At 41.1% G+C, this 27099-nt stretch overlaps 1 protein-coding gene across 2 annotated transcripts in view; it reads right to left on the bottom strand.

The window, feature by feature from the left end:
- plekho2 (pleckstrin homology domain containing, family O member 2) overlaps positions 1-26023 on the bottom strand; it is a 32277-nt gene extending 6254 nt beyond the window's left edge. Inside the window, exons 1-5 of one of the 2 annotated variants that reach the window (XM_050043394.1) lie at positions 25481-26023; positions 8754-8903; positions 8334-8456; positions 1259-1363; positions 1050-1148 (exon numbers count right to left, since the gene is read on the bottom strand). In XM_050043394.1, coding sequence (XP_049899351.1) covers positions 1050-1148; positions 1259-1363; positions 8334-8456; positions 8754-8903; positions 25481-25489 — 486 coding nt within the window. In that variant the 5' untranslated portion in view covers positions 25490-26023. The remainder of the gene's footprint in view (positions 1-1049; positions 1149-1258; positions 1364-8333; positions 8457-8753; positions 8904-25480) is intronic. The other variant, XM_050043384.1, reaches the window with a different exon arrangement.
- Between the last annotated feature and the right edge of the window lie 1076 nt (positions 26024-27099).

The following is a 27099-nucleotide window of genomic DNA, read 5'->3' as shown; positions in this document are numbered from 1 at the left end:
TGTTGTACTGTATATCGTCACGGCTGTAATCCGTCTGCGCAGTGCGACGCACAGCCTAGGAAACAGAAATACTGCAAAATAATAATAATAACGCGACTAAACATTATAACGTTATTTCGTCTCGTCTCGTTTTGGTCAACGAAAATGAAGAGACATTTTAGCAGAGGTTTTATTTTGTAAACCACATTTAGTCTCGTTTTTATTAGTCAACAATATTGCATTATATATTTAATTATAGTTATCGTCACATGACCGCCATTTACGTTACGTTACGTTGCGTCTCGTCTCGTTTTCGTCACGTGATAAAGGTTCGTTGACGACGATATTTAGTCATAACGTGATAAAGGTTCGTTGACGACGATATTTAGTCATACTTTTCGTTGACAAAAGGGACACTATTGTAGGCCATCGTTTACATTTCACACCAATAAACGTGACTTTTTGCTGTCCCATAAACAGGTAATAAATATTACCTCTCATAACATATTAAGTACTTCATTAATGGTTCTAATGATCTCACTTTTAATTTACAGTCCCACCTCTTTTACATACACATGCTTGTGGCTGGTTAGCAAAACTCAGAACTGACTGAGCTGGTTGATAGTTGACTTATTATTTTCAGGTTTGAGGATTATAAAGCTGCTGAATGCACACTGTGTAGGCTACATAAGCTTTAGCAGAATAGCTCAAAAGACCCATTTGTGTATCATTCCTGTAGCATTGTTGGCTTTGTACACTTGGGTGCTGATAGTAACTGCCATACACCTGAAGGGTTAAACCTGATGTTACCTCCTAACCACAAATCCTGCTTCATAGTACAGGCCTTGGGACATGAGGACGTTTGGCCATTTAGCAGACACTCTTATCCAGAGACAGTCACACATTCATACTTACTGTGTGTGTCTGAACCAATAAGAAAACCACGCAAAGGGCAAGAAACTCAGCTGAGATTTAAAGCTTCACTTACTTACTGTAGCAGCAGAGCTAACCACACAGTGTCTTGTTTCACACACACATGAATGGATTCTCACATTCACACACACACAAACCTCTTTCATGTGTATCCTGGTTGGTGGCCGTCGGTTACGGTTTCCTTTGGGCCTTGATCGAGTAACATGCTCTAAATTACTGCTTTCATCAACCGTCACCTGTGAAAACATTACGCTTATTCATTCACTTTTCCACTGAATCCATCTGAGCTCTGAAGAGCTGAACGTGTATGAAAACTCAGTGAGGGCTGAAATGAAGAGACGTTTACCTCATCAAAGATTTTGTTCTTTGCTCGATTGATGCCATCGAGCAGAGCTTTAATCCAGGCGTCTTTCTCCTCGGCAGACGCAGCTTGAAACTTCACATCGTGGACCTGTCGACAGAGAAATGACTCATGTCAGCTGTTGATACACAACAGTCATTTTAAAATAACAAACAGTGTGTGTTAGGGAGAATTTCCTTTTTCTGAACTTTTTTCTTCTACACACAGAAAACTAAGTCTTTCACCCTGCCTGTCAAAACCTAACATTTCTGTATCTTAAATCTACAAGTGTACCTTACAGTATCTTAACTGCAGAGAAGCAGCTGCAGGTGACTGGTGGTGAGACACACTGCTGCTGCTGTGCTGCTTTAAATAAATCTTTTTGGCATCGTTCAGCCATGCGGAGCCAGAGCTGAAGAGGGTTACCCCGGAGAAACCAAGAGGCGGCCAAGTAGCTGTTCACATCCTGGTCAGACCCACTTACTTCATTCACACTGAACAACCACAATGGACTGCAAACTACTAACAGATTCAGGAACTCGGAGTTCAACAAGTAAGGGATTGTTTTGAAATGCTGAATGATGATATTCCACCTTTTTTTAAGCAACATTTCCCTTTTTTTTTATTTTACTTTATTCAGAAATTAACAGACGATGGATACCAAAACCAGAGTTTCCCATACATTCATTTATTCGTGGCACACTGACACAGTATCAGCATCTGCCGATTAGATTGGATTTTTTTGGAGCTCCGTTTCTATTGAGTCTTCTCTATTGATAACTAATCTACTGTGTGGGCACGTATGGTCAGAATGTGTTACGGCTCCGGCTGTATTTTGATGTGTTTCAGTTCTCTGTGTCCTTCACATGTTTGATTGTGAGAGCAAGTGCTTCTTGTGTGTGAGGATCTTTGTCTCCTAAATACAGGTGAGGCGCTGATAGGCTGGAGGTGTGGGTTCAGTCTGGGAGAGTGTGGACCGCTGATTGGCTCCCCAACTACCCCAATCCTCGGCTTCCCCACAGGCCGATCGACAGTTGTCTGACAGCAGCAGCGTTCCTGTCCTCTGCCTCTACACCTTTAGTATTGTGTTTGTGTTAAATCTGAAGATTTGGCTTTTCTGTAGTGACCGTGCCTCCTGTGGGCCGTCTTAGTGAGATTTTCGTATTTGTGTTTGTAGAAACACTGTGAGCATTTAATTTGTTTCAGTAGTTCACTCGTATTATTTCTAACTTCACTTTGAAGCTGGAGGGGTGGGCTGCCATTTTGTATATTTTTCCAAATGTTTCTGATGCATCCTAGGGAGCCAGATTTAGTGAGTGTATTTTTGTTTGTTTTTAATAAAGTAATAAATAACTTCACTTTGAACTGCAATTCCTGCTGTGAGTTATCTGGTTTGGGGACCAAGGAGGGAGCAGCCTTCCACAGTTTCATGTTGCGCTCCTACCCCTCTAGACGGGGGCGTAACAATGAGAAAATCAGGAAAATAGTCCTACGCAGGACTCTGCTGTGGAGTCCACATGTATTTTGGTGGGCATATCCTGATTGGCCGGCTATATTTATGCAAATTTCAGTGGACAAATGCATGCTTCTGATTGGAGGAGAGTATTACTCAGAGTCCAGTAGGAACTAGGATTATAATGCTGTAACCTTTGTTTATTGTCATAAGGCTGCAAAGAAAACTGTGGACCACTTTAGAGGAAAGGTAGGAACAGAAGTCCTACTACAAGTGGAAATCTCCACAGGCTGCCTTTAATTTCTTCATCAAAAAATCATTACAAGTTACAGAGCCACAACCTGAAATTGATGGTGTTTCAAATCAGTAAAGACAGCAGCATGTTCAGACAGAGCTCAGGTCTAGGGCTCAGTTTCATCTGTGTACACTGGTGTCTGACTCACTCCGCAGACTGGTCGCTGCATCCAGACTGGGGGAAAAACTGACACACATGCACCAGAGAGCAGAGAGTGTGTTTGTGAAGTAATAAGTGCACCTCTGTCTGTCTCACTCACACACACACACACAAGCTGTCCACATTGTCACGATGGCAACTGTTCAAGTTGTGACGTTGGAAAAGTCTTCACTCACGTCTCTTTGCACTACTACGGCAAAATAATTCACTACTTGTGTGTTACATTTTTGATGCTGCATTTCTTAAAATATTTTTGTCCATTTTAAAGAGAGATGGAAGGAAATGAGGGATAGAGATGCAACAAAGGTGAAGGCTGGACTTGAAGCTGCGACACTGCGATTTATGGTCAGGCTCTTAAGCCAAGGGGGCGCCTCTTTACAGCTGCATTAACAGGCCACTCAGAGCAAACTGTGAACACAACAATGACACATTATGACCTCATAAAGTTGGTTAAATGGGAATAAAAACTGTATATTTAGAAAAGTCTAAGGTATAGGTTTATCTATATGAGGAAGTTGTCGATTTCTTTTAACTCACTTCTTTTCAGATGCGTTCTCTCCGACTGGAGATGAGGCTTTAATGAATGTTGCGTCAGGAAGACAATGCTATTCATGCTCAGGCTCTAAGTTTTCTGTCTCACCCTGCAATTCACTCCTTGCATGCGTGCTTACTCACTATCTCTAGCTGTCTTTGTCTGGGTCTGTCAGTTGAGTCATCGGCTGATTTGTCAGCTGATTTACAATCAACCAACAGCACAGCGACACACCTTCTCAGTCAGCCTATCATCTTACTTCTCCTCATTTTTGATATGGCTCTTTTTCTGCTGCAGATCTTTCTTGCTGCAGTCCTGCACACCCTCCACCTCTCCATCACCATCTAGTTCAGGGGTAGGCAACCTGCGGCTCCAGAGCAGCATGCGGCTCTTTGGACCCTCTCCGCTGGCTCCCTGTGTCTTTAACATAAAATTGTACGGCAATGAATAATGACTCAGGTTTTTATTTGTCTTTGTTGTAGGCCTAAAGTGATTATTGCATCCTACAACTGTAAAAATGTGTACACATAAAAAAGAAATGTTTTCATGTTGCACCAACTAAAATGTGTGTTATACGTCGACGACCTGGCGCCTTATCCTCTTAATCTTGCTAAACTTCAATATCAGTGGTTAGCCTGGCCAATAATGGCTCTTTTAATAATAAAGGTTGCCGACCTCTGACCTAGTCTTTACAGATTGATCAGCCTCATCCGCCTCAGAGTCAGCAGCCACCACCACCACCAGTGTGTGGACTTCATGGGGGATTTATCCTGCTGCCACTCATATGTCCCTTAATCACAAAATATCTCCCTCTGGTGTCCGAGCGCAAAAGAATTCTGTTAAATCTTAATCATCACAAATCATGTGTTAATCTGTACACTCATATTCTGTATCAAACATTATCTTTACTTCATTCTTCTGTCTCTCCTGATTGAAATACTCCATTTGATTTGGGCCAGATTTAGTGCCTGGGTAGAGCTGGATTGTAATTTGGTCATAAACAACTGAGTATCTTGAAGCTCCTTGAATTTGTCTGATGATGTCAGAAGTTCCCGAATCTCGTTGTCGCTTCAGTTAGACAATTTCGTTGGCGTCTTAGTTTAAATGACGCTTCTTCTTCACCCAGAAGTTAACTACTGAACCTTTAATGATATTAATGAGGGCTGGAGAAAGCCTAAAGATTTTCTATATCACTGCCAACAGAATGAGTCCCAGTACTAACACCAAAACAATTACTTTTCCCAAACATTTCTAGGATTAATATCAACATATTTAAATTTTTTTAAAAATATAATCAAATGTGAAAAAACTGCTAAGTTCCTCTGTATCAAACAAAAGATAGTCTTATGACCTATTTAGATCAGCAAATATCAAACACAAGAAAACGAGCTAAAGAATGTGACCAAACATTTAAAGTCAACTTTCAATATTTGCCTCTTAAATGTACCATTTATCCATAGCGGATATATAATATACAAATTTATATGAACCCACCCTAACTCTTAGTCTGGACAAACAGATCTCGATGAGTCTTTCACCATTTCAGTGACTGAGAACAGCACTGTAGCGCTGTGTGGGAGCAGCAGTAGTGTAAAGGTTAGAGAAGCTTGTGGTTTGTAACTAGAGGGCTCAGACCTCAGGCTGGGTACTGACATGTGTCTCTTTATAAACTGCTGAGGTGCCCCTCCAGCTGCTCTGGCCGAGATGCAAACAAATAACACTGTGGCAGGTTTCTACAACAGCATATGTGCTCATTAAATCAACCCTGGGTAAATAATTATTTAAATACTGTTCACTCAGTTACTTAGAGCCAGTGCACAAAAATAAAAGCTGACCTCAATGACGAAGTGACGACAACTCACACCAGCCCACAGCCTTATTGAAACTGTGCTGAAGAGTTTACCGCACAGTGCAAAGACAGGCTCATACTTCAGCATGTCCACATCCACAGACTCATCATCATCATTTTAAGTTGTTATAGATGATTTAGGTTATCAAACAGTTGCCTTATTACATATCCAGACATAAGCATTTATTCAAAGTCATGTTTGTGTCCTCCTGGTGGATTTAAATCCAACATTCCCTCTCTTGTAGCTCAGTTTTGGTCTCCACCAGCTAAAAACAAGGCCTGTTTCATCCTCGCGGACCTCGCTGTTGCCTTCTAAATCAAAGAAAACTTTGGATAAGCAAAGATTTTTTTAATATCTATTTCATTTTACACCAATATTGGCTCTAAAAATGCATCATGTAATAATAATAATGTAATAATTTTACACTTTTAAAAAATACATTTTCTTTTTAAATTCTTGTCGTGATAGAAAAAACGGCTTAAGGTATATTTTTAAGAAATGCTGCCAAAAAAATCGGGCATTTCGGGCTGCAACAATTACAAAGGCAGCCCGTTTTTTAATTAATTTATCCTTATCCATACCAGGGGTCTTTGATTTCTGATTAGCTTGTTTAAGATTGTTTGTTTTTCCGCTAAATGGATGTTTACTAAGAAAAGACCTTTGTCCTGTCTGTGATGCAATAAAAATATTTGTTTTATTTATAAAAAGTAAGGTTATGTGATTCCAGTTTTTGTTATGTTTGATTTTTTTAAATTATTTTGGCCACAATAATCATACATGAAATGTATATATATATTTTTTATATTATACTACTATTTGATCATGCCTCTGTTTTATTTAAATCTCTTTGTGAAACACTTTTGTCGACGTTCAGTCGAAAGTGAATTATCTCTTCACAACAATCTCGTTACACCATGACCAAACTTCAGAACTTCTGTTTTCAGGTATCAGATAGTGAACTTCCTGTCAGCATGCGTGTCAGAGTTCAAGTGCATCTCTGAATCTGTGAAGGGGGCATGTTGAAGCTAAAACAGGGTTTTGAGCTGCTCTTCAACCCAAGATAATGAAATTAGTTTTTAAACTTACTACAGGGTGGGACAGACACAGTAGAGTAGGTGAATCTGAATCCTTTGTATCCTTTGCGGCTGGAGAATGAATGTGACGGAGAATAGCATTTGTTGTGAGTACATGTTGCCCATTTGCTATTGTCATTTACATGTTTTGCTTCTTCAGTTTCACTTCCCACTTCCATATGTCACAGTTTGAATAGCTGATCTACATTTTAAGTTCTCACTTCGCACCGATACACTCACACAGATACTTTTAGTTTAATAATGTTAACGTTCAAAGTTAGAAATAATTCGGCACTTGGAGGAGAAGTTGATGCATATTGTACAAATTACAGATTAACTGAAAAGGTGTAATGTTGATAAAAGCAGACCCTTTAAGATCATTTCAGGTTGATGCTTGTATGCTTGTATGTATATGATGTTTCTACGAGAACTTGTTTATACACTTAAATGTTGAAAAAACTCTTAGTTTTTCCTCATACTGTCTGTGCTGGAACACCTGTATTAACCCTCTGTCTAAACTACTCTGTTTAGCTGCTGCCTCTTTGAGCTCCCCTCCTGAAAAGTCCAGTTTGCTCCGACTGACTGGTCAGCCGATCTGAATCCTTTGTATCCTTTTCAGCTGGAGAATGACTGTGACGGAGAATAGCGGCAGTTTCTACTGTAAAAAATCACGAATACAATTCTTAAACACAACTGGACATGTTGCAGCAGGAAAATGATCCAAAATCAGGGCATCCAAGATTACATGTTTCCCTGATGTTAGCATGTAGCTACATGTAGCAGTGTAGGCTACATTTAAACACTAGCATAGTAGCATGCCCAGACAACCATACAAAGAAATCCTTCATAAGCTGACATCAGCTGGTCTCGAAAGAGGAAAAAACACTTGGAGTATTCAGAATGGTCTAAAGCCTGAGGTTTTTGCTCACTGATATTACTTCACCATACATTTACCTCATTTTCTGAAAGTCTTATATGTATATGACAGAAAATAAGGGAAACTATAATACTTCCCCTCAGAGGCAGCCCTGGCACATTTGGTGCCCTAGGTGAGCCTCCCCCTGGCTCACAGATTACATGAGAATGTTATAATTTACTGTCCCCAAATGCTAATTTTTACTAACTAGACTAGAGCTAGAATGCTTCACAATGTAAATCAATGCGACCCCTCTAGCTGTTCGTCGCGGCCACCGGCTGCTTAGAGGTAACGATAACTAGCTCTTTTCCTGCCGATTTCAACAAGGATTTCTTTCTCTACACATCCACTCCTCTCAGTAGTGTAGTGGTAGTTGAGTGGGCACCAGAGAGCTTTTGTCATTTCTATACGATAACTATACAGTGTGTTTCGGGGTTCACATGATGTCGGATAAATCGCTCATCTCCCCCAGAGAGCAGAGAAAGTGTAACAAGCTGGGAGGAGGGCCAGGGGGTGGAAGGGACTCAGAAAAGAAGGCCTCTCTATTATTTAGTAGGCTTTGCTATGTCGTTGTAGTCTTATGGCCTTATGTCATATTTCAAAATAACAGTAATAATAGTATTAGTAAAAAATAGTAAAAGATAAAATTTGTTTTTTCTTCCCCCACCAGTTGGAAACCTCTGGCCTATGCCACAGGCCAGCACTGCTTCCCCTCATCATCATCATCATTTAAAAATGGATCTATCAAATTTTGTGTCACAATGACATTTCTCACTTGCATGCTGCCCACTCTACTTGCTCACCTTATTTCCAGGCTTGGATGATCGAATCAGAATCAGTCTGTGCTTCTTCTTGAAGGGGCTCTTTAATTCATGACAATGATCGTAGTTTTCCAGGTCGAGCCTCTCTAAGCAGTTCTGCAGGTCCTGCAACACAAGGTTATGGGTTAATTATCTGCAAATATGTTGTTTAAATTAAAGGATAAAGCTGGTTATCTTAGCTTTTTATTAATATCAATGAATCAGTGCTGTGCTGTCTTTGTACCCAGATATATCTGATATCTGATACTGTTGTTAATTCTGAACTATTTTGTGTCTGTGATATGAAAACGGAACTGAATGTAACGGTTCAACAGTTGACATAAGTCTGTACAGTAATATGGTTCAAATTACTGAGTGTGCTCGAGTATGAAGACATGACTTGTGGCAGAAATGGTGACACACCTCATTTTCATACACCACAATCTCTGTCTTCTCCACATGGATGTAGCGGTCCTTATAGCTCGCCAGCAGTCTGCCGGGGGCCTTCTTCACCCAGCCAGCCTTACCCAGGAACTTTGGCTCTTTACTCTGGGCTGGGTCCTCTTTTGCACCCTGCAATGACAGAGGAAGGAAATCACACTCAACACACACCAGTGTACTTGCACAGGTCAGAGTGTCGTTATCACTTTCAGTTTGTCACGTTACCAAATGGTATTACACAGTACACTTGTACTAGAAAAGGACATAAGTATTTATTTAAGTACAACAGCTGCTCGTTTAGGGGCGGTATTGCCCGAAATGAGCACTGACCAGGAAGAAAAAAAGCATGAGGAAGAAGAAAAGATGGCTCTTCAATTGGCCAGGACCAAAAATGGAAATCCATTGTGGCTAGCCACAAGCAACTGCAATATATAGTTCTCTGACCACATATCAATAAGCGCCTGCACCTCCTCGCTACTCCACGACTGCCCATGAGACATTTTCCACCTTTTTCTGTTTTAACCTCTGCTTCTCCCTGTTCACGCTGTTGGCTTTGTTTTTTCTACCCAAAATATGTCACTTTCTTTCTTTGGTTCACTTCCTCTCTTTGGTTCGCAGGATAGTCCGTTTGCATTTCCCACTGTAAGTGAACCGCACCAGGGTCCACTTGCAAGTGAACCGAGATCCCCAGTTTTCAAGCAGACCAGGGTTCGCTCGTTTGGTCCGCACTAGAGTTTGAATGATGTTCACACCACTCCAAACGAGCCGAACTATCTGTGGAAGCGGACCAGGGTTCGTTTAAAGCGGACCAAATAGCGCCATTGTGAATGTGTCCCCAGTGTAAAAAGTGCTTTGAGTGATCGGAAGACTAGAAATGCGCTATACAAGTGCAGGTTCATCATTGCCTGCTTAAGTTGCCCATTTTGTGTGTAACACCCAGGTCTTCCATAGAAAACAATGGGAGTTTTATACCATCAGTGTGGTTTATGCTGTTATCCCGAGCACAAGGTTTGCATGCCAGAAAATGCTGTAATAATCCCTTTTGACATAAAGGCTCCAAAAATTGCGGCAGCACTTGGTTGTGCACCTCTGAATTTTTGTAACTAGGCGCCCACTGTGTGTGCTGTGCTTTTTAGTTTAACAGGGGAGACTGGCCGAAAAGGTTCGCCTGTGCAGACATCTCTACAACTCTTGATTGAGAGACTACGATGACAGTCAAATGGCCTTCTTGGAAAGAGACAGCCACCACACTGAGGAAAGAAGAGGCTCTTTGCCGCAGCGCGTGGAGGAACTTGAGAGATCTCTGCAAAAGCCAAAAAAACAAACAACAAAAAAAAAACATCATGGAAATGGTGGCAACCTTGGGGGAAACAAAGTGGTAAAAAATAATTTCAACTTGGAGGTAGGTGACAGTAGGCATGCGTGAAAAAAAATTGATACAGCATAGCATCGCAAAATTTTGTGGAGCAATATTGTTTTGATACACGGACGCCAAACGATTAATATTTGCAAATACAAATTAAACTTTTCGTAGCCTAATAGAACAATAAAATCCATTTTTTAGTCCATGACTGAAATGAGAAGAACAAACATTGTTTATCTAATTAGATAGTTTTCCTTTAGTGACACAATTTGAAAAAAGGTAATAAATCACATTATGTGTTGCTGCAATACACAGCATATTCAACAATGTTTAAAATTGCAATAATATTGTATTGTGACTTAAGTATCGTGATAAAACCATATCATGATGTTTCTGGTGATTGCCCACCCCTAATCGACAGTTATAATTATAGTACATAAATGTAATATTTGGCAGCATGTTCGTGTTTACTACTGTTGCCAGGCAGCCTACTTTTCTGGTAACGTTGCTCACTTCTTACTCATACACAAAATATTTTGGTTGTGCACATCCTGGCATTTCGGAGGATACTGCAACAAACAACGTGTTGAGTATAAAAGCCTCTGTGCACACGCACCATCCACAGAGGCCCGCTCAAGTACAACAGTTGCGACTGGTGTGACATTATCTGTTTGTTGCATGACACAAAGATGTTACAGGAGAGTGAACAGTTACATGTGTGACACAGTCCTCTAAAACACTTGCTAGTGAGACAGTTTATAATATGCAATGGCTCCTTCCAGTTTTAATATTGATAATAATTAATTGATATTCATGTGTTTAAGTGCTATCCATAAAAGAGTTACCTTAATATTTACATTTAATCATATTTGCTCCTATGGTCTATGGAGCCATATGTTGCTCTTAAGCTGCTCTCCAGTGAGTCTCTGTGACTTCTATAAAAAATGTCACATAAAAATTAACATTGAACATGAACATTTTTAGTTATCATTCTCTGAGTAAGAAATTCTTGCATTCTCCAACTGTACATGTGTAGCTTATGCACTGAATTAAAAAGAAACTGAAATGTCCGTCATACGTCTGCGGCCTGTCACCATTTCCACTAAATTTTGCCAAACCTCATCAGCGGTGGCTCGTCTTGAGCCTCCCTGGCTGGGCAAGCAATGGATTCCAAATCCATAAAAGTAAAAGTCTCAGAGAAACTACAGAATTTAATCGTGTGTGGACATGGCGTAAAATTAACACCCACCAAGCGCCAATGGCGGGTAAAAAATGTGTCTGGCATGTAAAACAAAAACACACACCCGCCAGTGGCGGATGGAAAATTTTGAATTGCATGTGGGTTTTTTATGTGCTTCGACCATTTCTGCCAGCTGTGTCGGACTATTTTGACCCCCCTTATTGTACGTGTGCCGGGAACGCACGACGTCAGCTACCGGAACCCTGGGCATTCTATGGTAACTTCTGACACATTTCTGCCGTGAAGCCACCGCCAGAAAAGAGGAAAAACGAAGATGAACATGTTGGACTTGGACAAGAAGAACAGACAGTTAAATGGAGTACAAATGTCGCACGGCATTTTATTGAAAAATGGAAACTAGACGAGGCTGGCCAGCCGCGGTCATGGCTGACCTACGACCCGCACACCAACACGATGAGCTGCAGCCTTTGCCACAAGCATGCCAAAGAAACACAAAGGACAGGGTTGGATTTTCCTAAAGTTGGATTTTCATACTAAAAACGTAAGGTAATTATTTTTTGTCAAACAAGGCATGATTTTTTTATTTGGCTGGTGAAAAATATGTTTGGCCGGTAAATATTTGGAGGTCACTAGCCAATGGCAGATGAGGTAAAATGTTAATTTTACACCCTGTGTGTGGACAGATTTGTTTGCCTCCACTGCCAGCGATGCAATGTTAAAGTACCAAATAATCATAAATAGCCCACTGCAGAGGAGCCACCTCGTGGTAAAACAAATTTTTGAATGCTCATTTAGACCTAACTTTAATGTTGATAATGTTGATTTATTTATTTTTTTACATATAATTCCGGGCATACAAGGACACAAGGCAGGCTCTTTTGATAGTTAAGATTGCAGATCCCTAGTCTGAGGCAGTGAGACCAATCATTGCCTCACTCTAAGCAGAGGTTGCTCTTTATTTACACAGTGCTGCTTCGAACCTCTCCCAGTTCTATAATGTAAGACATGGTGATGTAAGTCTCAGAAGAAATGCAGCTGTGTGATCACTTTATGCTCAGAGGGAGTTTACAGAGTGAGAGCGAGTGAGAGAAACCCAAGTTCTGCTTAAAGTGTGCTCTTATTGCAAAAAATAGTTTGGCGTTAGAGAACTCGGGCTGACGCCTGTTAGGAGCAGCAGCTCTCACTTCTTATGAGGCTTTTTCATTTCTGCCCTCTTCTTTAACAGAGGGCCTCGCCTCAGACTTTAACACCTTCGGACTGTCACCACTCTGTGCCTTCCTCTGCACATTAGCTGCCTGCAGGTTTAGTCCCATCACTGTTTGTCCACAGATAAGTGATAGCATGTCACCTCTGTTTGCAGAGCAGCCAAAAAGGGCAGTATGTCAGTGCACAAAGTGAAGAGCATGGTGGCAGCAGCTGCTAGGCAACACAAAACACACTCAGTGGTCTGATTAATAAGGAAACTGTGACCAAAATAAACCGGAACTGAAACTCTCTACATGGATAACGAAAATGGTACAGAATGCTGCTGTGTTCAACCTCTTCACACCACGTACTTACAAAGACGCCAGCGTGTTTTGGGAATGAAGGCAGATGCAATAAACACCTTAAAAAAACTCAGTAATGTAAGCTAAAGTGTTTGACATGACAGCGATAGTGACAAAAATGGCACAATGGCTTAAACCAGTAGTTCTCATCTGATGCAAATCTACGTGTGTCGTGGGATCTTGTGATAACCACACATTATTATTGCAATATTCAACTGGGCGTATACAAAAAGTTATGAATGAATTTTTAATTGATTGCATCAGTATGTTGTGAGCATCCATTTCCTAATAAAGAGGCAAACTCTACCTTATGAAATGTACTGAATTTGATTTTAATTGAAAAAACCCTCACGGGGAATCTATTTGTCACTGTTCGCGCAAGGGAATTTTAAGTGTGGCTAAATGAGACTTCAGTGTCATCACACTTTACAGCCTCATTGTGGTGGTGTCGCTGACGTCATGCAACCCTTGTGCAGTTTGTTTATAGCCTAACATTAGCTTTTGAAATCATACATAGAAGTATCATAAACTTTTGTTTGCTACATCTTAGTTTCTGCAATAATCCAAAATGTAAACGGCAGTGTCATTTTACTACAGTATGAATGTATTTTCACTTCTCACCGAGGCTGTTTGGCTCTAACACCTTGGAATTATTTGCTTCAGTCATCAAAGGTGTATTCACAAATTGACATAGTACAGTACTTAGAAGTATATTTAGAAGGAAAAAAAGAAGCTGTGTATACTAAACATATTGAATAAAGTGTTGGTTGGAATAAGAACATAATATGTGAGTTGTCTTGTGAAATTTTTCTGAGAATAACTGTGTACTCTGTGCCATGAAATCGTTCTGATCTGTTGCTACTACGAGTCAGACTTTTAACAGCTGCCCCAGTAAGACGAAACTTTTAATGGCACTTTCCTAAGGGATATTTCGGCATCAGTAATCTCCAGACTTTGTGGAATATGTACAGAATTAAACGACATGGAAAAAAAAGAAGTTTGCAATGATTTGCCTTTTTTGTCTCAAACTTTTGTTTGCTACGTCTTATTTTTTGCAATAATCCAAAATCCAATGGAAAACTCCCATCTGCTTTTTGTCGAGAGAACAAACTTCTGTGTTGTGCTACAAATATACATCTTCCCTGCAGCATCCTTCCATTGTAACTGCTGCCAACTTCCATGAAATATAAACTTGGGTCTGAACATATATATATAGACCTGTGGAGTAAGCGTAAACCCAGATACACTTCTTCCTCATGGTGATTAAAACAGTGACTGAAATGCAGGTGTCTGCAAAATTCACAGCCTTTGTTTCTGTTGGAGGAATTTCCACAGGATATCTTTTTTTTTCCTTTTTTTGGGATTAGGTGGGAGGTCATCTCACTGTTTTTCCACTTTCACTGTAGCTGCAAGTGCTTCTCCACTTGGTAAACAGCTGTGCAGCTGTGAAGAAAGGAACGCCAGGCGGGGAGGAGAGACGTGCCAGATAGAGCGCGAGAAGGGCAGAAATGAAAAGCTACTTTGTGAAACCACTTCAGAGTGATAGAGTGCTGTAGTGATAATGCAATTGGGATAAGTTCATCACAAAAAGACAAAGCAGCGTCACTGTGCGCTTTCGAAAAGCCCCCTCTGGGCACAGTGTGGCGTTGGCATGCCTCTGACACGGGTGAACATGGAAAAAATGGATGGTGCTAGATTGAACACGTCAGTGCAGCGTAACGCTCACCAAACCCTTGCAACAGAGCAGCAGTGAGAGGTTTCCATTACTCAGGGCTCAGCTGACTACTATAGCTCTGCACTGTGATATCATAATTTTGGACTAACACAGGAAGTCTGCTCTTCACTGAAACACACACCTAACCAAAACTTCAACCCAAAACTGCCCACACAAGTTTGTGCAATCTATAAGCTGTTCTATCTGTGGTGCTGCGGTGAACACTGAGCTGTCACCTACCGCTGTGCAGGTGGAAATTATTTGCAGAGACAAGTGCTAATGCAGTTTTAAAATTACAATGTGCTAAAGCTAAGTTATCTCATGCGAGCTGGGTCTTAAAAAAGGAAGAGAAAACAGAGCGCAGGGTTTGGCGGAGGAGGCACACCTTAGCAGACATGTGTTTCTGATGAAGCTTTAGGTCAGGGAGCATCTGGCATTCATTGATTTTCATGCTGACCTGCCCAGTTTGAAGTCACCACAAGCCTCTCTGGAGCTCACACTTTACCCTCACTAACCCCGCACGATTCGAGCCGGGAGACGACAGCGAGGGTGGAAAAATATACTGTTTTGCTGGTATAATTAAACAGTTATTAGTCAGTCTTAAATAAAACAGGAGTTACTGCCCAGCCAGTGATGTCACCACTTCTGCCTGACAAAAGCTGCACAAAAAGAAGGCTGCTTTGATTCACAATCTCTGACTTCAAAACTGTCAAAGATGCTTGACTTCAATGTGAGGGTGTACTTCCTGTTTTGTGCCGTTGCTGCGAGTGTTGTCACAGCCAAATTCATGGCAATAAATGACAGGAGTGTTTCACCCAGAGCTGCACAGTCGTCCACACCCAAGCATCAGAAACAGACAGGCTTGGTCGTTGCTCAGTGTTGCATTGGGATTTAAACAAGCCAGTCACATACACGATGTATGTATTCTGACATGATTTATACTGAAACTTTCCTGCATGCTTCTATGTTTAAAGACAGTAACGCCTCTGTTCTACATATCACACCACAGACCACAGATGGGCCCAAAGGCTCTGATCGCTAACAATAGAATAAAAGCACTGACTTAAATATAAGCGCTCTTCAGTTCACTGTCATATAGCATACTGTCTCTACCAGTATGGAGCCGTTACAAAGACACCTCACTGCCTCCTTTCACTCACGGTGGAGACTGGATAAACTTTCTACTTGTATCTTTCTAACTTAAGCTAAGAAAGTGCTGAAATCACTGGCTAAAAAACAACCGGACTATGATCCTTCACCTTGACCTTTAGAGCTAAAGCAAAAGGGTTCGTAATACAGGCTAAAAAAGTAACGCCTCATCTGATGGTGGTGCAAGAGTGGAGCTGTGTTTCTCAGGTTTTTTAATAGAGCAATCGACGCGCAGGGAGGAAATCTATTTCTAAATCGCTGTCATGGCCTTGTGTGAACGTTTGTGCACACGACACAACAGTCTTAAGACACAGCCGTTATTCTGAACTCCAAGTGTAAATAATGAGAAAGGTGCCTCATATCAGCAGTAAGAAATGAAAGTTTCCATACAGGATACAATTATTGATTCTTTTTATTCCATTTTTTTCCCTGCTGAGGGACCACAGATTCAAAATGGCTTTATCGCTAAATCTGGCTTAATGGTTGTGTTGTGTGTGGTCCATTAACACTAATGAACTAAATTAAATAAATGCCCATCACTGTTTTCTTATGCCCGCCATGACGTCTTCAAATATCCTGTCAAAAGTGAGGTGTATGCAGAGGCGTCCCTTGGACTTGAGGGCATTAGGGCTTAGCTCAGACCTTTGCTGAGCGGTCCAGGGGTTTATGAACTCTGGCACCTTATTTACATTAGAAGTACAAAAACAAAATCCCAGTGTGAATAAATGTATTCTTATTGTGGACTAGAAAATGGTTGGGTGCCACCAGACACCCTAACGCAGGCTCAAAGTTAAAGGTTAACTGGTTAATGGTGTCTCCAGGACCACATTTTGCAGTGATGACACACACACCACAGACTCACAACGTTTTCATGGCTAGCAACAAGGAATTTAACTGTCTAGATGATTAATAAATCAATTAATTGAGAATCAAATTGGCAGATTAATCAGTGATGAGAACAACCATCAGTTGCAGCCTTAACTGTCTGTCAGCAGCACAAACTTTAGCTTTCGCTCTGTGTTACTGCCGCCCATGATTAGAAAAAAACAAACAAACTTATGAACTAAACTGAACAAATGCCCATTATAGTTTTCTGGAGCCCAATATGTTGTCTTCAAATATCTTGTTTTGTCAAAGCAACAGTTAGAAACCCCAAAGATACTCACTTTACAACAATAAGAAAAGAGAAGAGTAGCAAATCTTCACATTGCAGACGCTGGAACCTGAAAATATTTGGCACTTTTTCTTGATAAATTACTCTTATAACACATTAAATACAATCATATCAATCAGTCATCAATGTCTATATCAATTTCTGCTGGTCAATTAGTCACTTAGTTGCCTGATTGCTTCAGCTCTATTTTCTATAGTTGCCTCCGGCTGAAGAGAAAACCAGGCCCAGCATGTAAAGAACCAACAGACAAGCAAAATGACTTCAACTCACCAAAAAAAAAGTCTGACGAAGCAAAACCTGATCGTGACCATGACTCACTTTCTGTTTTATGCCCCGGGCATCAAATTCTTTCAGTCATAGTCAAACAAAGCGGAATATTTAAAGTGCTCTATGCACTATGTATGAGTTGTCTGGACACACTTCTCAACATGGAGATGGCTGAGGCACCAGCTGGAAGCTAATGGTGCTAACTCCATAAACAGGGTGCTGACAGAGCTAATGGTGGGATTGCACAGTAGCAGCAATGAGTGGGATGCACACATGCACTAACATGCACATGAGGCCGGATCGGCTTTTTACGACAAACCACAGAGAAGCTCAAATTACAACTCACACAGGGAGCATGACTTCATTGTCTGCTCCGGACTCCAATATATATCATTACATAGAAAAGAGTTGATTGCTGCTTTATTAATGCCCTGAATGCCACGTACAGAACTTTTAAAAGTTTTCTCGATAAGCCACAAAATCCATATAAAATGCTTCCTCTTAAATGATGACAGCTGGACCAACAAAAATCTGAACTGCAGACATAAACTGGCTGAAACTGACCAAACTAATGAAGCATGTCATGACCAATCATATTCATGCAGGTGTACAGCGCAGTTACTATAGCCTGAGGTTTCTTACCATACCTCTGCTTAACTCCACCACCCCAACCTCCACATTATGACATTATGTGCTGTATTTATTGTATTGCTGATTTAACTACAGTTTAATTTGAGTTAAGGTGGTATTAGTTCTCCCAGCAGCATTATTCGAGAGCTCCCAAGTTTTTTGGCCGAATGTAACTGTACAACTATTTGCTATAAATGGTCAATTCTGTCTTCTTCCCCATCCAACGGGGAACACTGAAACACAGGAAGCTCCTGGAAAAAGTTATTTTTCCATCAGGTAGGTGTGGCGGATGGCTCTAAATACTATGATGCCCAAGAGCCTGTTGCTATGAAGAAGACAGTCAGAGGTGTGGATCAGAGCTATAGCAAATTCATAACGCTTTGGACCAAAATATGGCACCAAACAAGAAAAACTACAGACCAACTTGTGATCAGATCAGTCTGATAAAGTGTCCCGCGACTTAAAACAAATGTGGGCTGAGGCATCCAATATCTCGTGGGTAGAGCGGGTGTCCCATGTACAAAGGCTACGTCCCTGCTGCAGTGGCTGTGGGTTTGGCTCTAGCCCATAACCCTTTGCTGCATGTCATCACCTCTTTCTCCCCCTTTCACGCTTCAACTGTCCAATGATAAAAACGCCAGACAAAAAATCTTAAAAACAAATTTGGGCGAGGGGTGTATTGGGGGCGGTCAGTTGCCCCTTCCCTACTTCCAATCCCCCCACCTCTAGCCCCCTTGCTCAGACCACATCCATCTTTTAACTGGGTCATCATTTTGATCTCAACTACATCTCTGTAAAAGTTCGTGACTGCATCTTGCATAGTTGTGACAAACTGGTGCTGACAAAGTCTGATCACAGACAGACATAAACACCTGGCAAAACAAGCGGTAACCTCTGGAGCTGAAAAATGAAGCCAACACAGAAGTGCTAAAAACTGCAGTTTCTCTAATGGCCACTTGGGGCTGGCTCCACAGGCCAGTCAACCCCCACAGACCCCTGTTAAAATCAGCAGAAGTAAGCATGATTACAAAAAAATAGTTTTGGTCTCGAGAGCTAAATTCCTCCTTCATGACAACTGTGGGGGTGAATTTTTATATTACTCATCTGTTTACATTTTATTTCAGGCTGTCTGCTGATAGCGTCCTTAGCTTCTCAGTCAGATCCACCCCTCACTCCTCCACAGCGCCAGCCTCTCGCCCAAATATCGTAACTTCTGGCTCCAAAAAAACCACAATGGCTACGGCTGAAATGCCGAACCTGAGGCTTCAAAATGGGAGTCCACAAACCAATGGGGGATGTCATGGTAGCTACGTCCATTATTTTTTACAATATATGGGTGGGATACTCAACATTCTTTGCCCAGGGCCCACTTTTGCAAAAGTCAAGTGTATGCTAGTCTCGCCACCAGACAATCAGAGATCTCCGCCTTCTGATAGTCTGGGGACACTCCTTTCTAAAGTGTGTTTAACACACCGGAGAAAAAGGCTGGCAACAAAGCAACGCCTCTTGCATTTTTTAAAAGGACACGCCCTCCCAGAAATGTGCGCTCCCCCTTTTCTCGTCTGCAAGGACACAAACACATAGAGAGCTTGAAAATGGATGCTGAGAGTTTTATCTCCATTTTATCAATCGTGTGCTCAGTCCACAAGATTGTGGAAATGAAGGACTTACAGCGACTTTTTTTAAAACTTTTAACGCAGTCGGACTATGTTTACGAGCACAAGAGTTCAGCGAGCCACCGAAGGACCGCCCTGCGGATTTACTATTGGTTCTGCAACGTAGGGAGTTTTTTTAAACTCTGAAATTGTATCCGCCCATCTAAACACAAAATCAGGGAGAAAGTCATCAGTCTTTAGTTAAGCAAAGCATCTAAAGACTGACTTGTGAGTCTAAGTGTATGCTGGGGCGTTCAGGGCTTAGCTCAGACCTTCGTCGAGGTGTCCAGGGGTTCTCCCCTGGCATTTTTTTTGATAACCAAGCTCTATTTTGACACTTTTAATGAACTCTGGCACTGTATTTAGATTAAAAGTACACAAAAAAATCCCAGTGTGAATAAAGTTATTCTTATTGTGAACTAGAAAATGGTTGGGTGCCACCTGACACCCTATCGCAGGCTGCAAGTTGAGTATCACTGGTTTATGGTGTCTCCAGAAAGCAGCCTTAATTGTTTATCAACAGCACAATCTTTAACTTTCGCTCAGTGTTATTGGTGCCCACAATTTGAAGTTCAATGATTAGATGATTGTTACTGAAATGCACTGCGGAAACATATTTATACACACAGGCTTGTGCTGTTTCAAATATTAACTTCATGCAGGGCGTCAGTAGCTTAGTGGCTAGAGCAGGCACCCCATGTACAAGGCTGTTGCCGCAGCGGCCTGGGTTCAAGTCCAGCATGTGGCCCTTTGCTGCATGTCATCCCCTCTCTCTCTCTACCCCCCTCAAACGTACCTGTCCTGTCCATTAAAGGCAAAATGCCCTAAAAATACATTAATTTCACACTCATCCTGGCTGTGGAAGTGCTCCAACTGCCAGTCACCTGACATTATGTAGAAAAAAACAACAGGACTTTTACTTCCCACTTTGCAACTCTGTGAACAGGACACAGGTCCTGATCTATGAAGAATAAAAAGTGAGAAATATGGAGAAGTGTCAAAAAACAAACAACAGTATTACTTCACTATTTCTATTTAATCCTAAATTAACCCCTTGTGCAGTGAGTAGAAATGAGCAAAATGTCCTCCACAAGAACATTTTCCTCGTCTTTCCATCTTTTGTTTCTGCAAGGACACAAATTCCAGAACACTCGCATGCATTCACTATTGAGGACTTTCCTTTTTCATAAAAGCACTTTCCCAGAAAATTGTCAGCGGTGCCCCAGTAAGACGATGTGTACACACACACATCCATTGTGCAGCACAGGCCTGGATAGCAGGACGATGATGAGAGAGGGTTAATTGTTTTCTGCCTGACACATAATGTAGCAGTCTGTTTCCTCTTTGCTGAATGGGTCAGGCAGACACCTCACACTCTGCACTCTGGGTCAGTGGGATGGCGATAAAAGGATGACTCACAGAGCTGAGACAAATGATCATCATGGAAGGGCCACAGTGTTTCAGAGGTGAAAGATAAAGAAGATAAAGGGCAGAGTGTGAAGCAGAGGAGAACGGGAAATGACAAATAAAAAATAAAGACACAGATAAGAACCCAACAGCTGTCAGTCGGCAGCGGGCCAAGCAGTGGGTGTTCATACTAACAGTCTGTCCAGTCATAAACACCAAGCACTGGTTTCAGATCAGCTTAGATATAAGGGAACAATATCCAAACCACAACAGTTTCAAAACGAGAAGGGTCAAAATGAATTTCACTTTTTGTGAGGAGAAAATATAAACTACAAACCGCAGCTATTGAGCACATTTTCCTACTTTCGGAGGGGGTTAAAAAAGATGTTTGGACACGTTAATGTCACAGCATCTCACACCACTCACTAGAGCACATCACACCTCTTCACATTTTCCGACAATCGGCAAAGAAAATGCAAATTTATGTGCTTTTCCTTCTACTACTGTCTCAAGAGGGCCTGCAGTGGCCTATGCAAAGACGGTATGTTGTAACCATAAGTCATCATTAATTTGTTGAATCTGTTTCCACTGCACTTAGTCACATTCACCATTTATCAATACACCAACTTTATCACCTCTCCCAAACATAAACCTGCAATATTTCTAGATTTTTCCAAATTTTTGTTGTTTCCACTGAGGGGTTTTCTTTTTTGCGCAAACTGAAAATGCACCAAAAAGAGGTGGATGGAAACACACCGACTGTCTGCCAACAAACTGCCTGTTTATGAGCTGGAATTGAAGCATTACTACTGCCTAGTTATCACGTTCTCAACAATTACTGCACAAATAAAGTTACAGTACCGATGTCCTCAGGTGGAACCAAAATTTCTTGAAGCCTGAAGAGCACTAGAGAACATCTAAGGACCTCTGTCACTGCAGAATGAATAAAACTTGAATATGACTTTGATATTTTTCAACCTGGACCTTATTTTCCTATGCTTTGCGTCTCAGAGTGCTTTCAGACCTAGAGTTGTCTTGCTTTGGTCTGAGTCAGGGACTAATTTTGTTGCGAAGTTGTATAATTGCCTAGAGTTGGTTCGTGTTCTCACAGCAGCATTTACAAGAGGACCAGATCAAATATCTGTGCGAGAAAGTTGCTCTTGATTGGTCAGAATTTCCATGCGGGAAAAATACAGGAAGTAAACAAAACGTTGAAGAAGAGTACACTTGCAAGATAAATGTGACACTTTCTAATGTCACAATGGAGGGACAACTACGCAGGTTGATTTTAGCGCTGCTCATCGTGGACTATATTGCTGTCATTGTTCATTTTAGTCAAACCATACAGCTTGAAAACGAGGTGCGGCTCCAACTAGAAAACAATGTTTTGATGCATTGGATGTGCTGAATGTGCATATTAAAGCAGTACAGGAGGAGGTGCACATTAATAATCCTCCAGGACTGTAACATGCTCATGTTTAACCCAAACAATGTGTCATGTGACTGCAGTTGGTTCAGATCCAGGTCAAACACCTTCTCACCACAAATGAACTGCACCAGAGTTTGTTTGTAACCGAGACCCCCTCCAGTTGTTGTGATGCGCATCTGAGTGTGATTGCTGTGTTCACACCTGCCCACATGAACCGCACTTAGGGGGCAAACAAACTTGAGTTCTATTGAACTGGACCAAACGAGACAGGTGTGAAAGCACCCTTAGAGACTAATGGGAACACAGTTTTTCAAAATGGTCCAGTATTGAGTGAGACCGCTGCAGATGGCAGCTGTGAAACAGACTGCAATGGAACCATTAGTGCACCGTCAAGTGTTTGTTTTTGCCACTGACAAACTCAGATTATTCTGTCAGTGTCTGACAACATTATGGAAAGGATCCCTTCAGAGTTCGACCTTTTTGTTGAAGAGTTACGTCCTTTTTTTTAACCAGAAGCAGCCCCTAAATCGCTTTCCCCAAAGCCACCAGACTCTATTTAAATAAACAGTGATTTTATCTTTATCAAACACACTTTATTTAAACTCAATTGACGCAAAATAAAAGTCACAAAAAACATCTTGGTCCGTCTGTCCAATGTTCCAACAATCACCAACTCTGGTTTGGTTGAGATAAATCCTTAACTCACCCAGTTGGATGTGAAAACATGCTGCCTCTATGCACGCTAAAATTACTGTTTATTTAAATGGAATCTGGTGGGTTTGCTGTTTCTGGTTTTAAAAAAGGATCTTCCTCTTTTACAAAAAGGTCTATCTCTGTAGGGATCCTTTCCATAATCTTGCCAGACACTTTGAATAATAGTCTGAGCCTGTCAGTGGCAAAAATAAACACTTTTAGTGGATGTGAATTAACGGTGCACATATGTCCTGAGTGGTTACACTGCAGCCTGTTTCGCTGCAGTGTCTCGCTCAATACAAGTGTTACTGGCTCACCCTTTTTCTACTTTAATGGCGGTGGCCTTGTGGGTAACCTGTGAGGGTGAGACGTGTGCTTTACTGTATGTGTGAAGGGAAGCAGCTCTCTCAAGGTGTCATGGTGAAGACAGCAGGCAGCAAAGAGTGATGATAGTCAGAATACTAGTGTCACAGACTCCAGTTAGCAGCGTCGAATGCTGACGTACTCTTACATCTTCTTCTGGAGCCTTTTCAGGCAGTTTATGTCCTGCTGGCCTTCGCCCATTTGAGCTTTGGGAAGCCCCAGCTGCACTGGATGTCACTGTCTCATATCACAAAATGTCCATAGTTGTCCAAGTTTTAAAGCAAACGATTAAATCTGTTTTATTCAAATATTACAAATAATGCCATATAATGTAACCTCCTTCATAACGTCATTCCTCCACGTATAACTTGAAATACAGTTTTCTTGAAATACAGTAGCAAAATCAAAAGAGTTCAGATTGTTAATGTGTTACATCATAATGTTATAATGATGTTTACGGATTAAGTTTTCACTTGATTTTAGGGCAGGACCCGAGTCCCGCCACCATCTGCTGCACAAGCATCTACTCAGACTCCAATGCTGATGTCACACACAATGACACACAATGTCATCCAAAAAACACAAACACAGCACTGATAAATGAAATCAGCGACGGAAAATGCAACCTTTTAAAGTCATCATCCAGACCACACCGCTATCACAGCTGTTCCTGTTTGAAGAAGTATTCTGGCAAATCACTTACAAATCTGGAAATATCCCTGTTGTATTTCTTGACGTCTGTACCTGATGGAAACCATTTAAGCATGTGCTCTATTTGTAGCTTCAGCTCTGCTTATGGCCTTAATTTCACCTACATCATCTGCATTTAATTCTGACAAAGTGAAAGTTAAAATTGTCACACTGGGCCAACACACTTCATGGTGGAAGATGCATGTGAGAATAAGGTTTAACTGTGGGCTGCAGCTGTTAAATGGTTGATAGCCTTCATAGTCTGGACTGGAGAGTGACTCTAGGAGAGTAGGAAAGACTGTATTTAATCATGTCAGATTCTGGATGGAGAAAGGAAGGGAGCTAAGAGTTTGTAATCAGTGTTACAATAAAAGGGCGGGGTACAGCATGCTTGAAAACGCTTGCAACAAGTTCCCCGCATACTGTAGGTAACTACTTGACTTCCTTTTTCTAGCAAGTCGGCTTCCTCAAAATGCCACATTTCTCACTGTTTCATTACATTACATTGTGTGTGATGTGTGTTTTAAGGATAAAATGTTGAGTTCTTTAATGCAGATGCCACAAATTAAAATTTAAAATGTCCTTAGAATAGTGTATTTTGAGAAAACTTCACATTATTCTTACCCTGTTGAAAACTGTGAGCCAAATATCGTTTATAAATACGGCAAATCAGAATTGACTTGGGTATTATCAAAACAATAAACGTCATTAAACCTTTGTTAGCAATTTTTCTGACACTTTGACTTGTCGTAGTAAATTCGGCTTAGGTATAATCCACCAGGTATATTTCATTTGTGAAACCTCACCCTTTAGACACGTTATACCTCATATCCTCCTTGGCTGAAACGAACCGTTATGGGGCGTGTGTAGCCCAATACTATATGATGAAATGCAATGCACACATGAGATAAATAGGTATTATAATGAAGCCGAATTTGCTGGAGGGCATATCTAAGTCAGAAAAGGTTTGATTTTTTGTTCTAAAAGTTATGTGTTTACATCCAGACGTAGCGCTACACTAAAATGCAGGATTTTTAAACGGGGTTTGCAACGCTCCAGTTTTCGTCGCTATTCTTATGGACTCTGACCAAGAAGTTGATGAAACAGATTGACAGGTGGGCAGGTGCTTTGTGCCAAGTTGTGTTGACTTTAAATGGCTGCAGAAGAGAGGCTGGCATCGCTATAAAATCCCAAATTAACTTGTTTTTCTGATGAGTATCAGCCTGCCACCTCTTTCTATGGGCCCTAACTTTGCTCTAATAACTCGGTCGCGCCCTTGCAGAGTTTTGTGCTCCCTGAGTTTATAACATCACATGCATACTCAAGTATTCACTCTCCTAAAGTATCTTAAAACTACAGCCCTGCATTGCAAAGACGGCTACAAAGAGCGAAGCAGCACACACGGAGGGACTGAAGTGACTACTCACATCTTCCATGATAAAGGACCAAAATCCGTTATGTGAGCGCTGAGCAGCCTGAAATCACTCGACGTCGCCCTTATCCTCGCCAGAAACTGTTTACGTCTCCCCAGTTGGTCTGCCGCTGACACATTTCCAACAGCACACGTCAATGAAGAAAATAAGGAACCGTGCCGTTTATGACACTAAGGGTCGTCTCTGTCTTTTTTTTCCTGTTTAGCCTCAGTGAAAAAAAAGTTCGCAGAAAAAAGTTTGGTTTCCGGTTGAAGTCCCTTTTACACACTTGAATCAAATAGTCTGTCGAGGAGGAGCAACACGGGGCAGCAGCGTCTGTGCATCATCCGAGGCATCCTGATTCAAACTCTGCAGCGGAGACACTGTTGAGAGGAAAGTTTATCCGATGTGCATCTTGTTGCTTTTCTCGGCCTCATGATCAGATCTGCAACCGAAACAGGCTGCAAACAAACTGCAGCTGCAGCATCATCCCCTGAGATTCATAGAAAGCAGTCCTCCCATCACAAACTTTATCTGGAGGAAACATATCCGCTGCTCATCAGACTGTAAAGGGAGGTATTTTCAGGGCTGTTGTTTGACTAGATGCTTTCATTCATGCTTTTTAACATTAAAAAAATCCGTCTTTGTCAGGACATACGGATGATGAGCATTATAGTGGCCTCTCATGTTACTGCACCCAACACTTCCTGGTAGGTGTGGCTGTCTCTGGGCCTGTTGGGGGGATTTTTAAGGCTTGCAAAGGAGCCTCAAAGACACACTAAAAGCTTTTATTTAAATTTAAAAAAAATAGATTACTTTATCAGTGGTTAATAAAAAGACGTAGTAGTGCTACTAGATCAGGAATAAGCCAATAACAATAACTAAAAATCAGTTGTCAGGATAAGAGAAAAAACATGAAGGTGTGTTTGTCGCTTCTGTTCTGTAAAATTGCATTTTTAACTATTGGTAATCCAATAATGAATTTAAACAAAGTTAACTGACAAATTTCAAACTAGGAGATATCCTCTGAACTTTTATTTGGTATGCATTTTCAATTCCTCCTTGCTAAGGGACCAGCAGGACCTGAAAAGTATAAAAAACTAAACATTATCAACGATAGTTAAGTCCCAATGTCCTTAAACGACACAGAATAAAGTCCTATATCCTTAAAAACGAGACGATAATGAAGTCCTAATGTCCTCAAACGAGACGATAATCAAGTCCTTATGTCCTCAAACGAGACGATAATCAAGTCCTTATGTCCTCAAACGAGACGATAATAAAGTCTTATATCCTTAAAAACAAGACGATAATAAAGTTCTAATGTCCTCAAACGAGACGATAATCAAGTCCTAATGTCCTCAAACAAGACGATAATCAAGTTCTAATGTCCTCAAACGAGATGATAATCAAGTCCCATTGTCCTCAAACGAGATGATAATCAAGTCCCAATGTCCTCAAACGAGACGATGATAAAGTCCCAATGTCCTCAAACGAGATGATAATCAAGTCCTAATGTCCTCAAACGAGATGATAATCAAGTCCCATTGTCCTCAAACGAGATGATAATCAAGTCCCAATGTCCTCAAACGAGACGATGATAAAGTCCCAATGTCCTCAAACGAGACGATAAT

Source organism: Epinephelus moara, chromosome 1, assembly GCF_006386435.1.
Source record: "Epinephelus moara isolate mb chromosome 1, YSFRI_EMoa_1.0, whole genome shotgun sequence".
NCBI classification, from domain to species: domain Eukaryota; kingdom Metazoa; phylum Chordata; class Actinopteri; order Perciformes; family Serranidae; genus Epinephelus; species Epinephelus moara.
This window is presented reverse-complemented; position numbering and strand designations above follow the sequence as displayed.